At 53.5% G+C, this 15901-nt stretch overlaps 1 protein-coding gene across 1 annotated transcript in view; it reads left to right on the forward strand.

Moving 5' to 3' along the window:
• The window catches only part of LOC100899371 (Down syndrome cell adhesion molecule-like protein 1), a 183255-nt gene that overhangs the window by 142465 nt on the left and 24889 nt on the right, over positions 1-15901 (forward strand). Inside the window, 7 exon segments of the mRNA XM_029112184.1 lie at positions 5808-6077; positions 6921-7168; positions 7290-7449; positions 9529-9690; positions 10408-10701; positions 11109-11232; positions 15549-15557. Coding sequence (XP_028968017.1) covers positions 5808-6077; positions 6921-7168; positions 7290-7449; positions 9529-9690; positions 10408-10701; positions 11109-11232; positions 15549-15557 — 1267 coding nt within the window.

Raw genomic sequence — 15901 nt, forward strand, 5'->3', positions numbered from 1 at the left:
AAATGGGGCGCTCCGTATGCTAGATAGGTGCTAGATAGATGCTAGAGGTCACAATCCAGAGCCGGAGCGCAGTAAGTTCAGTCAAACGGCTCGCGCCCAAACGGCTCGCGCCCAAACGGCTCGCGCCCAAACGGCCCGCGCCCAAACGGCTCGCGCCCACACGGCTCGGCGCCCAAACGGCCCTGCGCCCAAATGGCCCGCGCCCAAACAGCCGCGCCCAAACGGTCGCGCCCAAACGGCTGCGCCCAAATGGGGTGCACCGCTATGGGAGATCTCGATTTCTATTCGTGCAAGCGCGGCTAGGGCCTTGCTAGGTTCCGCTGAATCTTACTCTTGTCCTGATCACACGAGAGATGCAAGGGCGTAGACTTATTTTTTTGCTTACATGGCTCTGTGAATGTGAGAGACATCCTGAACAACAGCGAGACGACCAGACCGGTTTGTCGTGCTATGGGATAGATCCAGCTGTGCTTATTATGCCTTCCTTGAAAAAATAGCGTGAGCACCTGTCCGAGCGTCCCGTAGGCCCTCAAAGCGTGAGGTTCGCCGTGCGGCCCGTGTTCTATTCCCCGCCTGACTTGTCTTGCTTCATTTTCTCTACTGGTTTTCGTTGATACTCGGCGTGATGGCCCCCCGTCTGCTCCAACGGAGCTCCGGTGTCATTACGAGCGAACGAACGACGACAACAGCGACGGCTGCAGCAGCCGGGCGTAATTCCGTATTATTATGGCATTTAACTTGATCCACCTGGCATCTGGCATAAGAGTCCGAGGGAAAAACGACAGGGAAAAAGGAGGAAAAGGAGTCGAGCGAGAGACCTCTCGGCAGGATGACGATAGCGGGAATGAGGGAAGCTATTGACTCGCTAAGCGTCCGCCACATTACGTCGGGATGCTCGTTGGGGGATGGAGTCGATTGCATTCTCATGGACCTCTTCATGTACGTATACCGGATCATGCCCCACAACAGGAGATCTCCCAACCCGGACCGGGGCCCCTCCGGTGACTTCAAGACTCCAGGGCCGAAGCATGAAGTATAGAATCGATCGGGAGCACTGAAAACGTGGAGCTCATCTCGTCCTCACAATAAAGTGTGCCCCGAGCTGCTCCTCGGAAGCGCCATGAAAAATGTTGAGGGAGGTCTCTACGGGTTTGCTTTTTTTTTTGGGAGGGAGGGAGGAGGGCGGGCGGACGGGCGGGTGGGCGACATAGCACTCAAAAGCCGAATATCCGCTCTGAAAGTTTCTTTTTCCGCAAAATCATGTTTGCGCGCCTTTCTCCTCGAGTGTGATACGAGCTCTCCGAAATATTTTCCGTCTCCCCTCCTTCCGTGCTCCCTCAGAGACAGGGTGGTCAAAGTGGACTCTGCAGCGTCCGAGGGAAAGATCCGCCCAAGGAGGCAAAATGTTTTTGTTAGGAGACTCATCAAAGTCACAGCTCTTGTTCAAGGGGCGTGGAGAGGCGTATGGAAATAAGAGCAGCAGCAGAAGATAAAACAGTGTCAACGAAGGAAGAGAAGACACTTTCTACAGAGCTACCGAGTCGGCGTCATCCGCGAGCGCTAGCCGAGACCAGCATGATGGCATCCTCCTTATCACGTCGTAGAATTTACGCTCAACAACATAATACTCGAAGGCGAAATTAATCGACACGGATTAGGAACGCGAAATCTCCGGGCCCCAGGATATCTAAATGATTCCGACGGATTCATTCGTTTCGCTCACTTCACTGGAGAACGTGAGCGTGACTTGCAACTGAAGTCACCGGGACCGATCTGTATCTGCGCAGCTCTTCCCTCCGGGGGAACGTCGAGATCCAGTCGAAATTCAAATCTCTTCCTACTTAGCTCAGTGATGATTCGGAGCACGCGTTCGGCGCATAGACTTGGCGTACGACCGTCGTGCCGAGCTCCTCGCTGCACGACGGCGATATCATCCTGTGCATATCTTAACTTATCGTTTTCTCGAGCCGGCGCCTATCTCTTCTACGTCGACGCATGGGCCGTAGTACGTGGCGAGATTAGCTGTTGATCCAACTCCGAGGCGGATAACGTATGCGCGTGCCATGCTCCCTTTCATTTTGAATCGGACGCTCGCAATCGCGCAGAGCCACACGGTCAGTCGCTCGAGTCCCATCCCTGCAATCCGGAGACCTCGGAACTGAAGTTCCTCAAACACTTGATGGCGACGACCTCGATTCCGATCGGGTCCATCTGGCTGCCGACTATCTCCGAACATGCACGTCGGGGATGTCAAGCGCCTTCGCGCTCGACATCTGAAGCTCATCCTTTGCCGTTCGTCAGGCTTCGCTTGCTAGCGGCCATGTTGTAGCAGCTGAAGCTTCGCAAAGAGCCCGAGCAAGTGGTGCGATCATCATTGCCGAAGTGGTCGGAGCTCGAAGAGACTTAAACGTCAACTCGAGGATCCCTCATCCGCTGCCCGATCGGCTCCTCCGTCGCCGTCCAACTGGATCCGGCCGACTCAAAATCCGTCGGATCTGACTCGACTCAAATGTCGACTCGGCGGCGACCTCTGCGGGAGAAGCCCACGCTGTTTGGCCTGTTGAACTCGAATTCGAAAATCGAACGGGATCGAAGAGAACGACAACGATGATGACGACGGCGGCGAATCAAAGGATCCGAACGCGCTCTCCGACAAGTGAGCTTCGAGTGTTCGATTCATCTTCGACCTCTTTTTAAGTCCCATAATTCCCGTTTCTAGGGCTCTGCCTTTCGCCTCTCTCCGACGGCCTGCCGGTCGGCCGTTTTTCTCTCCCGTCGCGCCGGTGTCGTTCGCTGTCCCCTCTGCGTTCCCGCCAATCCGTCCGTCTCACCTCTCACCGAGATGGCCTTTCGGGAGCGTTGGTGCACCTAGGTCGGCGAGCCCTCTCGTCGTCGTCGTCGTCTTTGTCAATCTATTAGTCCGTCGTTGTTTCGGTTTTCGTCAAGACCGTCGTCTCTACACTTGACGGACGTCGCTTTTGAAATGTTTTCGAGTGCTTCTTTTTTTTTCGCTTCCGGGAGCGACCTCCGTCCTCCTCTCGGGTTTCTGGGGCCATCGAAGACTCCGGGTACTCGAAATTATCTCCAGGACAGGGTCGCGAGAGGGACCCCGATTTTCTCAGCCTTGTCGGGGTTGCGCACGTTCGCTGAATGTGGGTCATTCGTTCTGAATGTCGCTAGCGAGTGCGCATTGAGATCGGCCAGCCGGCCAAAAGGGATGGGCTTACGAAAGTCTCGGAAAATGTCCGGGGAGATCGTGTCCGAATCCGTGCTGGCCCCTTCATGCTGTCCCTCGCTCCTTCGTTCCCCTCAATCTTTCTCGCACTCAGGAGCGGGTCTCGAGTCTTTGTGACTCCATTCAAAGCCTCCATGTCCTCCAGGCAGCCAGTGCAGAGCTCTCACAGGGTGAAATACCCTTTGAATTCTTTGAAAGGTCTCCTGCGCAAATTTCCAATCGCTTAGACCGAATAGGCGGGCTGACGGTCGTTCGGCTGGCTGGCTGGCTGGCCGGCCGGCTGGCTGGACGGCCAACCGGTCAGTTCGACGGTCGTCCGTTCGCTCGTTGGCTCCTTCAGCGGCTCAGACGACTGATCGGCGTGGCGGGTCGGCGCGACGGGTCAATGGCGGGAGTGACATCGTCGTCCGTCGTCGACTCAATTTAATTTTCAACTCACCCCAATTCGAATGAAGAACTGCGCATTCAATGGACAGCGATCGTCGGCCCTCTCCGCGGAGCCATCAATCCGACGACCCGTCAATCCACGGCGCTGTCCACTCGATCGCCGATCACTCGATTCCTCGATGAACGAATCACTCGGTTCCACCGTTCCGGAGCACCGTCAGAGCCAATAGTGCCAGGCAGACGGCATATTCCCTTTGAGCCGTTTTTGAAGCCTTGGGTCGACTACGTGGACTTGGGTCGATGTTGTACGTAGATGAACGTAGATGTTCCTGCCTCCGCTGGCGTCAGATCGGGATACCTCGAGCCTCCGTGCTCTTGAGGAGTTATTGGGGCTTTTTCTCGTCGAGATCATGACCGCGTCCAGTGGTCTTCCCGAGTGCGCGCGTTATTACTCTGCATTAATACTCTGATGGGTCATTAATGACAGCGCTAATTCCATTTGTTTCCGTGGCTCCTTATTCCTCCAAAGATTAAGGGACGTTCGCTTATATACTTTCGGATGAAAGAATATTCGCGGATCCGAATCCCACCTGATGGTGCTCAACACTCTCCGAATGAGAAGTGTTATGCGGAGCGCAACCCGGGGACAATTATTGACATGCTCAGATATCCAGGATTCAAAGACAACGAAATTCCCATAGTTCCCCCTTCCTAGCCCAATCTCAGCACGGTCTGAACGTTAGGCCCTTCGAGCTGACGATCGTCGCGAGACGCCCGAGATTTCAGAACCGAGGATCGGAGTCGTAAGCGGCGAATCGCGGGAGGCTCATTGAACCGAGTTTAGAAGACAGACTAAACTCGGAAGAGACGGTTGCTCCACAAGCTGGCAACCGGATGGGGGTAGACGGGCAGGCGGGAAACGAAAGGGGGAGCGTCCGATGGGCTCAGAAGAGCTTCTCGTGCGTCCCACGGAAAGCTTTCGCCCGCCCGCTCTTCCGATACCCATCCGCAAGCCAGTCAATTCAACCAACCGCAATCGAGATAATTAAAGCGCAGTTCGCGTCGATTTAATCAGCAGATCTCGTCCTTGTGAAGCTTCACCCTTCGTTTTCCTGTTGGTTCGCGGTTCGATCGGCCAGCCGATCGATTGCCTGGTTAGTCGACTGCTCCCCCGACGGTAGCTTGTCCCGGGAGTTGGCGCTTCGAACTTGGACGTAGACCTCCGGAATAGAGTCGTCGATCCCGATGCCGAACCCGCCCCGGATACGCGAGAATCGAGAAGAGTGCGCTCCTCAGCTCATAGCCGATCGCTCGAAGCGGCTCAAGGACCTCAGCAAGCAACAGCGGGTCGCGGCAGATAAGCAAGCGAGCCGGTTCCGTACAGGTTCCTTTCGAAACGATGCAGGCTTGCACCCACCTGCTCGGTTCTCTGCTCCGCTACCTTTCATTTGGGGTTTGTTTCTCTCTTTGTGGCCATTGCTTCACCCTCGGCTTGGGGAATTGCAACAGCTGCAACGCATTGCGGCCGCTCGTGGCATTTGGAGAAAGGAAGACAAGCAGCGAAAGTTAGACCGGGCTAAGGAGGATAAGAGGAGCAAGAAAGTCTGTTCGTCAGTCAGTCGATCGGTCGCTCGGACGGACGGACGGACGGACGGCACAGCAAGCGAAGACGTAGCGACGAAGAAGTGAAAGATAGAAACAGCCTATTGCACGAACTGATGACCCGGAAGAGATGAATCGCAGTGATTTTTACAATGAACATGTCATCTGGAGAACGGAGGAAATGAAACCCGAGATCCTCTCATTTGTTTCCTCTGGTTGGGAACCAGAGCGGACAGACTCCCGCTATACTCGAGTTTGTCGATAGATGGCTTTCGCTTCCATACCACGAGGAAATACAGGGTGGGAGAGAAAATATCAACGAAAAAAAACGCTCTTCGTGCGGAATGCCCCGCTCGTAATTGAACCATAATGCTTCCCGCGGTGGGGGAAGGGGGAGGGCGGGGAAGAGACTGAGGAGAGACTCCAATGTGCAGCAGATTCGGGGAAGCGACGGAAGCGGGGCGGGATTCGGCAGAGAAAATCGGGATAAGAACGAAGGGATCATCCCTGGACACTGACCTGAGCATGATCGATAGGCTAGGATCAAAAGCTGACCTCTCTCACGAGCTCACGAAACTTTCAGCCCCGCTCCGTGCCGAAATTCTGCCCCGGAAGCTGACAGTGCGCTCGGGAGACGACGTGACGGTCAACTGTACTCACCGAGGGGGACCCGTCCGCGAAGTTCGATGGCTTAAGGACAACAAATCCCTACAGAACGATCATCGCGTGCGACTTCTCGGACGTTTGGTGCTCCACATCAGCTCGTTTCGAAGAGCCGACACCGGCATGTATCAATGCTTTGTAAATAACGAGGAGGACTCGGCGCAAGGTCACGCGTACTTGCGCATCGAAGGTAGGTTCTTTCGATTTTCACTAAAACTTTTTTCGAATATGAGGAGTGTTTTCCATAGAGACGTTCGACGAGCAGACAAGTCCGTGCGTCAGCACAGAGTTTCTCGCGGAGACTCTAGTCCGGATCGTCCCAATCGATCCGGTTCATTCTAGGGCGAAAATTCTAATCGCGAGGAAGGCTCGTTGACGCTTTGCGCGAATCATGTGCGCGAGGAGCCAGGAAGGGGCCGACAGAGACAATTCTGAATGGAGGAATCTCAAGTTTCTGCGGGAAAAGGGGCTCGCACAGCGTTGCAACGAGCAGAGTGACTGGGTCACGTCAGCCGCACAAGACCCTCTCGAAGGGGGGGGGGGCATCCGTACACGACTAGAGATTTTCTGATAGCGTTCCATGTCCGTCGGCTCGGATAACAAGAATAATTTAGAGAGCTAATGAAGTGGAGAGATCATGCATCCATGCATCCATCCTGGCCAACTGCATGCTGTGTGTTCTGGCGGTTGGTTTACTCACAAGCCGATGGCTCTGCAAACTCGCTGAAGTGGTCTTAATGAGACAGCGGTTCGCACTCTCTCGAGTGCGAACGATTGATTGCAGTCGGCATTCGATTGCGTCCGAGCACGCTCATTCTAAACACTTTGGAATCGATGATCGAGAACTAGCTTCGAAGTTCGCATCGGAAACACCAAACGTCTCCAAGACTAGTGCAAACCTCTTCGGTTCGGCGAACGAATCGATCCTAGAGACTTATACTCTCTGGGATCGAAGCGACGAAGCGATCAACTGCCTCGCTGTTTATCACACGGAAAGGAACGGATAAGTCAGCGATCTTTTCGTCCCACGCAGAAATCCATCCGACAATCCGGGAAAAGTTCATCGGAGGGAAATTCAAGCCGCGGAGCGAGATCTCACTGAAATGCCAAGCGACGGGCTCGCCTCTGCCTCAACTGTCCTGGCTCCTGGACGGTAATCCGTTGCCGGAAACTAGAGACATCAACCAGGGTGACTTCGTTCAGCCCGACGGAGCATTAGTAGTCAGCTTCGTCAACATCACTTCAATGAAAGTAGAGTACGGAGGAGATTATACGTGCATGGTGAGTACGGTTCCGTCTCCGACGATCAAGTTTTTGTGCCGTGAGTGGGCCCCGAACACGAGTTCGTCCGCCATCAATCGTAGCGGGGGAGTTTGATTTGGCAAACGAAATTATTTGACAGGCAACAAATGACGTCGGGACGGCGATTCACACGCAGCGCATCAACGTCGAGGGAGATCCCTACATACGGCCCATGAAAGATTTGACAGTGGTCGCCGGTAAAGAACTCAATATCAAGTGTCCCGCAGCCGGAGATGTCGCATCGATGTTCATCAAGAAAGGTATCACAATGTCTATCATTAAATGCGAATTATTTTGCGAATAGTGATGTCAGATGCAAGAGCGTCGGCCCGGAGATTGTCCCCGAAGAATTTCGCCTCCTCTCCGAAGAATCAAACTTCTGATCTCGCGATATCAGTCGATCACGGAGCGCCCCACTCTGAGTTCTCCCTCCGAATCTGTGGCCTGGAAGTCGAGGACGCTAATAGCTCTGTCCCGGAAAATTCCCGGCTTTGAGATCGGATGTCGGCTCCATCAAAATGCTTTCACGGTCATGAGTATTCGGGTCAGATGCCCAGATACTCGAATAGGCCATTGTCATGAGGATGTCTACTGTCTACAAAGTCCCCGAAACGAACCCAATGAGAAAAGACCAACCGGAGGAAAGGACCAAATATGGAGTGTTATACTAAAAAAACCGACTCGAGGGGTTGAAGTTCGTCGGACCACAAAACAGAGCGAAAGTCACCCGCAGCAATATACATAAGACGAATATTTCGCGAGTCTCGGAGGGATGACAGATCCGTCTGAAGATTTTCTGCAAGTCAGCCGGATAAAATTCCTCTTCCCGCGATACAAAAACGATTGTCTGGCTCGAGGTATTCCACGCAGGGGTTTTAAGCGGAAGGTTCGGGCTGGAAGGTCTTCGGAAGGTCGATGCGGGAAGGTCTCACTCAGAAGATGCAGACAATGGCAATCGCTGCAACCTCAGAAGTAGTCCAAGTGGCTTTTATGGAGCGACGGCTTCCTCGTCGACTCGCTGGCCTGCTGGTGTTCTTTTGAGCAGACTTACGGACAGACCAACAAGAGGACGCAAAAAACACGACTGGGCGGGCGAGCGCTCGTAGCGTCGGCCGAGCTCCTTCTGCTTTTTTCACCGAGCGGCAACTTAAATTGCAAAGTTTTGTCAGACGTCTCTTCTTGCTACGCTCCACAGCAGAGTGTCGAGGGAGCGACAGCTCTTATTCCGTCTCTTTCTGTGAAATTCCACAATAAGCGCAGCAACTGCGCTCGGAGCGACCGACGTCAGGACTGAGGAATGTACAGGTTCCGGAAACGCCGATGGAGCGCCGAGGTGGTTTAAGCTCTAACATATTGTTTTCGGAATAGTGTCTGGGTTTCGTTTCACTTTTCGAAGGGGACAGCCATCATCGGGAGTTTCTCTTTGCATCGGACCGTTTGTTCAGCCGATAGTGACACGGTCCGGATCGAGTTCGGTGCTGAGAACACGAGTCCGCTGACCCCGGACGATTCTCACCTTCGCCACCTGAGCTCATACTCTCGAGTCTGCAACATTCTATGAAGTGCCTTCACATTCATGGCGAAAGTGTGGAGATCAGAGGAGGCGGTCTCCGATAAGCCTCGATTCTAATACCACTCGGTCCGAGACTACGTGCGTTGATCGGCGGCATCATTTCGTCCGATGCATCGTCTTCACAGCATGGACACTAGACGACAAGTTTGCGACCCACCCACGGGACGTAGAGGCCACTTATCATGCCGCTTGCTCGAGCGTGGTTATTGGCACTCAACTCATCCCACTGCCGGCCATGAATGTTGTATCTCGTCCGTAATGATGCAGCTAGCGATATCCCTGACTGACTGAGAGCCTCACACGGCCTCGCCTAACTGGGATCTGTGAGAGTTTTGCCTCCATCCCAGAAGCCTACACCTGATCTATTCAGATTGACGACCGACAGCCTCCTCTCCCTCGAGTGCCGGACAATACTTCGTTCGCACGATCTCTGCCTTCTACGGCCTCCTCCTCCTCGCGGGTTCGGTTTAGTCGTCGGAATTTCTATGGATCGGGGAATTTTGTTTAGCCTCCTATGCACTCTCGTAGTCTCGGTTGGTCTCGTCGGCGTATAGAGATAGTCGAGCATTAACTTGATTAATGGATGCTCGGTCAACAGATTTGCGGCATTTATTCTCAGTCAGTCATTCATTGTGCGTCAAGCAGTTTCGCCGTTGCGACCGAACGAGATGGTCAGATAATCCTCTGACCGCCATCACGGGACTTATGCACAAAAGGTCACTGAATTGCAGACATTACGTTTAGCTGCGATATCATCCACTTTCAGATAATCGGCTCATATCGAGAGAACCCCGCTATGGATTAGCGGAGGACCGGAGCAGTTTATCGATCCATGAAGCGAGAAAAGACGATGCCGGAGTTTATACCTGCATCGCGAAGGGTTACAACTCGAAAAATGCCTCCAGAAGCGTCATGATCACCGTCGTATGTGAGTATCTACGTCAACCGATCTCTTGATCGATAATAATTAATGCTTTATTCACTACGACTGGGACTTCTATTTGGGTTTCCGCGAGGATTAATTCAACAATTCTAGAATCCTCCCCCGATCGACTCGAAGGCACGACGACATTACGCGACTTTACGCGAACCTGTCATAATTTCGATGCGACAACGCGACGGTCGCCCACCCAATGACTGATTCTGAAAGTCATTCGGTCATTTGACTCTCATTCCCTGAGGGTCGGATCAAAATCGGTCAGATCGCCAAACAATCGAGAAGCCCAGCGAGAAGCACTGCGATCGTATTAGTGGTCGCATCAGCGGGAAAAACGCGGGAAAAAGTTGAAAGACATCCGTAGGTACAACATCAATGACTTGGCGGCCAGACGAGACTTCCTCAATGGCTAGACTGCATTCCGAGAGGCAGATGTTGCCGTGTCGTTTTCGTGTCCAAAACTACTGCTGTGACCCGTTGTCCTCTCTCCTGAGTCTGCACTCTTCTTTTGCTTCATTCGTCCTTCTGCCTCCCGGACGGGCGGCGTGGCTGTGAGCTTGTTCTCACACCGACCAGCAGGAACAATGGACCACCAAAGAGACACTGCAGTTAGAGCAGCCGCAGCAGCAGTGGGGGCGAAGGAACACGGTCCAGCAGAAATGATGGAGGGACCAACGACGGCCTTTAAGCCACGGTTTGTCTTTACAGCTGCGCCTCAAATTTCACCGATCGTTTTTTCTGACAAAATTCACGAGGGGATGAGGGCCATGGCGTCGTGCAATATCATCGACGGTGATCCTCCGATGCGTGTGTCGTGGTGGAAGAATGGGCAGCCGCTGCACGACGGCCTCGACGCGGGCAACGTGCAGGTCAGCAACCCCTCCGAATACTCTTCGTTTCTCACGATCAAGAACGTCACCCGTTCGTACACCGGTAATTACACGTGCGTCGCGAACAACAACGCCGCTGTGTCAAACTTCACTGCCATGTTACTTGTCAAAGGTAAGACGAGGAGCCTTCGAACACCGCTGGAAGGGGCGGAACGAGACCACGGGTCGGTAAGGGTTCGGGGAGGGGAGGGGGGGGACGAACCGATGGAAGAGTTCGCAAAACCAAGGGAAAAACGAGAACCGCACTGACATTTCGAACTCGCAGAACTGACAAACTTTAGAGAGCCGCCTCCGGCCAAACATCAGTGCATGAGTGGTCATGTGGTGAGTCTCTGAGCTACTGGGTCCGTCAGCCCGTGCGTCGGATAGCTCCAACAGCCGCGTTCGGTTCTGGGGAGCTTGACAAGCGTTCCTCGAGGGCGTTGGCTTCGCGGCAGGAGAAGCATAGGGATGGGACTCCACGGACCGAGCGGTAGATAACTTTCGCTTACAGTCATTGGGACGCTTTTTCTTTTGCAGCTCCCCCGCGATGGAAAATTGCTCCCAGAGACATGTCGGCAATCATGTCCACGTCAATAACTTTCGATTGCCAAGCTGAAGGAGAGCCCGAACCTGTCGTCCGATGGAAATACGCCAAAGGTCAGTGAGTAGTGATCATTCGTAGGCAAAGCTCGCGGCATGCCAACTCTCTCGACGAGCTCGGAGTGAGAGCCCCGGAGGTGATCAGGAATATCGTGGCTGCTTTCAGAATTTTTCCTCAGTTCGAAAGTCGAAAGTGAGATTTATCGCGGTGGGGATTTCGAAATTATCCATTGACACAGAACTCGGTCAATGGGTTCCTTTTTGGGAGTTCTTTGAATACCGATGGATCTTCATTTTCGGCGGGGCGAGAAAGACGGCTCACTTCGGAAAGTTTCAGCCTCCAGATACTCGAGTGGAAAGGGAGCGCCGATCTAAATAAAATGGTATTGTGTCGTAACGTGTTGTGCGAGGATCAGAAAAGTATTCGCTGGGTCCTCGAAGCGAGTCTAGTCGAGTCGAGAGGTCCGCAACACGAACCACGTTTGGTGATGAAGTGCGCGTACTCGACGAGGCCCACCCGGTGATCAATCTCATCGATTGGACCCAGAAGAGGGGGGCCGCGCCCTGCTGCGGACCAATCGGGGGGAGGGGGACGACGGGTCGCGTGTGGTAGGTAGGGGGTGGAGAGGACGACAGAGCGGTCGGAGGGAGGACGGGGACTTTTAGCAGGAGCTCGCTGGGATTTCGAGAGGGATCTGCGTGATGCGGAGACTTCGAAGGTATGCGCGGTAGTGGAGGCGGATAAAAAGGGTTTTTAAACAGAGGAGAGAGTGAGAGGGTTCCCCGGACGGGACCGAAAAAGGGCAGCGCTGTCGGAGGGGACTTTCTAAAGCACTCCATTAAATTTCTCCGGAAGGATTGCGCCGTCTCCGCGATCCGCTCGGTGGATCGGTCGTTCTTCTCTTCGTGCTTTCTTCCGGTCTTTCCAGCTCCGGTTATTACATTTTGCTCGTCGTAATAATTGTTGTGCTTGATCCCTCCGTTTTATCACTCTTATCGAAGCTTTCCAGAGTGATTCGACTCTGTTTTGCTGATTGTGAGGAAAGCAGGCGGACGAGCGGCTTGCGCTACCGATAATGCTATCTGCGGAGATCGGGGATGCTGTTTTAAGCGAGATCCCCGCCGAGTGGTAGTTGATGGCCTCTGCAGATCGGTCCCGTTCCCAGATCGCTTGGAGATCGCACGATTCGCTTGAGTCCGGACGAAAGCGGGGCGGAATCGTCCTCATCCATATTCAGTTGTACGTCCCGAAGCCAGTCTCCCGGGCCGCCCTTTTCCTCCGAATCGCCGTCGCGGTTGTACCCTCTGTTTACAATTTCTGTGCTGCAGGGTTCGGGTGGCTACTATCTACGTGGAAGTTCCTCCACATACGAAGTGAACGAGGATTCCCGGGATTTCGGAGTTGAGCATACTTCGGAGCGAGACAAAAATAACGCGACAGGCGGCATTCGAGAGAAACACGATGGAGAGAACTCTTTTTCCGGAAGTTAGGTCGCTACCACAACTACAGGGCTCTTTGCTGAGCGGAGAGCCGCTCGCCACAACGACAAAACGAGACGAGGGAAAATGAGCAACCCCAGAGCCGAGCGTTCTTCCTTTTCCCTCTCGATTCCTTCCTTTCCGGCTCATTCGCTCGGGAATAATCTCCCGGAGCAGGAGATAGAGCCTGGTAAAAAATGTTTATCGAGCTTGCAGACTGATTTCAACTTCAAGCTCAACTCGGACTCTTCCATGTACGAAGCGTAAGCGTTTGAGCTTTCCCCTCGGTCCTCTCGACTTATACGGATATCATGATATAACGATGATGATATCGGTAGGTGATGATGACATCGGGAAAATATCTTCGCATTGCTCCCGAGGATTTCTCAGATTCGCCTGTCTCCTATCGATCCAACTCCGGAATCTGGTTGCCGATTGGAGTCCCCTATCTGATCTTTTCTTCTGCTCCTGGTGCCCATGATATTCTCGAGCGGCCCGGTTGGGCTTCTCGGAATCGCAATCTCCACAGCCATGTATCTCTCGAGCAACAGCTCGAAAAATCCGTCCGCTTCGACTGAACCTTCGGAAGGGAGGAGGAACGAGACTCAACAGCCATGCGAACGATTCCGAAACCGACAGCATGTCCCTGCGTGCGCCCATACCGATTCCCTATACTCAAAGCCTCTAAGCGACTTGGGCAAGTCTTCCATCTCGGGATGGCTGCGCGGACTCACGCTAACACGCCACCCGTCTTTCGAACGGTTCGATTTAGGATCGAGGTGGGAGGAAGCGCACGACAAGTCTCTCCCGTGCTTTTCCGATCTATTCCTGTTGTTGTTTGATCTCAACAAAGCCGCTCCGGAACTATGCACGTGTTTGCATTTAAAAATATCGACAAGCCTTGCCTCGGATCGATCCAATCGAAAAGGGTGGTTTTCCTTTTTTAAACGACGACTCTGCGAGTGATTTCGTTGCAACAATCCTTCGATGTGTCAAGCAGAATCCATCAGGGCAGGCCAACGAACGAAGTCGATGTGAAGTGGTCTGTGGGCGGAAGACCATGCGATCTCCGGCTTCGCCACTCAAATATTACCGCCCGCTCCTTCCTTCCTCCGCGTCTTTCATGCAAGGGAGAAGGGTCAAATATTAAACCATTGCTTCTCCTCCACGAGGGTTGCGTGATTCCAGTAGTCGAATACGGGATCAGTTCCTGATTCACGCGAGGGTGTAGATCCGGCAGTCAAATATTGATTTGGTAGAACAATGGCTCGGTTTCCGAACCCTTGGCCAGCGGACAAACTCGATCGGAGGCCACCGGCCCATCCTCCTACTACTTTTCCCCGCTGTTCCATCCGCCCAGGCGCTCCCCTTGAGGAATCCGTTTTATATTCCCGGGGCGGTCTGGGAGTGTTCCGACCGCTCAGTTCAACGGCAACATTACCATACCCCTGTTAAATAATCGACACTCGAGAACGCGATTCCTCCTTACATTGGAACTGTAAGTGTCGTTCAACTGGGTGAATAGTCGAACTTTTTCAGACGGCTCCCGAGCACTCCGCTCCTCTTTCGAGCCCCGTGGTACGCGGAGGGTCGGAGTAACCTCCGGATCTATCAAACTCGTTTTTTCTTCTTTGCGGCAGCGGTCCCGTCTTATCGCGGAACAGATGTCTGTTGCCTTGTCTCTTCCTCTGGAATGTCCGAGGAGAGCGGTGCGTGTGCTTCAGACGCAGTGCATTACCTGAAAGATAGCGTCCGGCTTCTCGTGCTGAATCTGTAAACGCGAAACTGTCTCGGGGAACTCCTGCTGACCCAGCGGCGAGTTGGAAATCACTTCAGTTTCCCTCCTACGCCCATTGAGCTGCTGCTGCGACGCAGTCATTCTCCTCCGGGCCGCATTCTCAGTCTCCGACGAACTCACAGATACGATCGCGACGATCAGAGCAGCATAACGCGTTCAATCCGTTTTATATTCCCGTTCGGTTCCCTTAACTCTCGGTGAGCAGAAGGCTCTCTCTGTCCTGACCTGTACAAGTATCCTCCCTCTCCCATCCATTCTGCCGCTTTCCGTTTATTCAATTCACCGCCGTGGAATGTCTGGATGGAGCTTGGACCCATGGTCTTGACATGAGGGGATTTCGGGGTGATTTCTGGCTTATAAATCGATGGCAACCTCGGCGACCAGAACCAAGCATTTTCTGATTTTCACCGATTCGACTCAGAGTTCGAGGATGAGCGTTTTGACGGTCCCCTCGAGGGCTCAACGGCTGCTCTGCCGAGTCAGCGAGGATCTCATTCGAGGAGAGACGCCCTTCCTCTCGTAAGTTCACGCCCGTATTTTCGTGTGGACACTGACAACAGCATCGCAAAGCTGATCGGAAACGAGGCGACTCGCATCGAGATACCCCTTCTTTTGAGAGATTTGGAACATGTTTACCGTTGTCATGATACAGATATCTCTCAACTTACTTCAGTCCCTCGACATAAGATCCGGAGTGATGTCATCTCATGTGTTGAAATGCGTTTATACCTATCCATCAAAGCCCGAGCATGGTACACAACGATTTCTGAGACAACAATGAAGGACAGATTCACGTCCGGCCGGTCCGAGCAGCCGTCAATCGTATAATAACGTCTATCGGGGTCGTCCAACAAATCATAGTGAGTTTCTGACGGCTCGCTCCCTATCGCACCCATCCCGTGCGAGAAGATGCTCCTCGCTCGCTCGCGGTGCGTGGGTGCTGGTGATGACTACCATGACGACCATGATTAACGAAAGAGCGAGGAGCCTATCTCTGAGATGCTATAAGGGGTAGAGAGGTGTTCCTAACGATCGATGAGCGGTGGATAAGGCGAACGACGACGAGCGCTTGAAGAACCTCTCCAGGAAATACATTTGAGGGAGTCGACGTCAGTGTCGGTCGCCGGTTAGGTGACCGAACGACCAAGCAAGCAAGCCACCCTCCCACCGGGCAGCAGACCACGCCGCCGTTCCCCCATCGGCGACCACTAGAGTGATTAATAGACTCCTTCTTGTCATCGTCGACGTCGCCGCTCCCCCTACGTCGTATCGTATAACCTCGCCTACGAGTGAGCGATAAACAGAGAGAGGATGTATCGCAAGCGAGTTGCGGGTCCCCTTTCGGTCGCCCGCTCCGCTGACCGTTCGAGACGGGAGACGCTTGTCTTGTGATCTTCTGTCCATTGGGATTCCCTTTGGCAAGCAGCGAAATGCGACACTTCGCTCATCTCGT

The sequence above is a fragment of the Galendromus occidentalis genome, unplaced genomic scaffold (assembly GCF_000255335.2).
Source record: "Galendromus occidentalis unplaced genomic scaffold, Mocc_1.1 scf7180000077485, whole genome shotgun sequence".
Classification (NCBI taxonomy): Eukaryota; Metazoa; Arthropoda; class Arachnida; order Mesostigmata; family Phytoseiidae; genus Galendromus; species Galendromus occidentalis.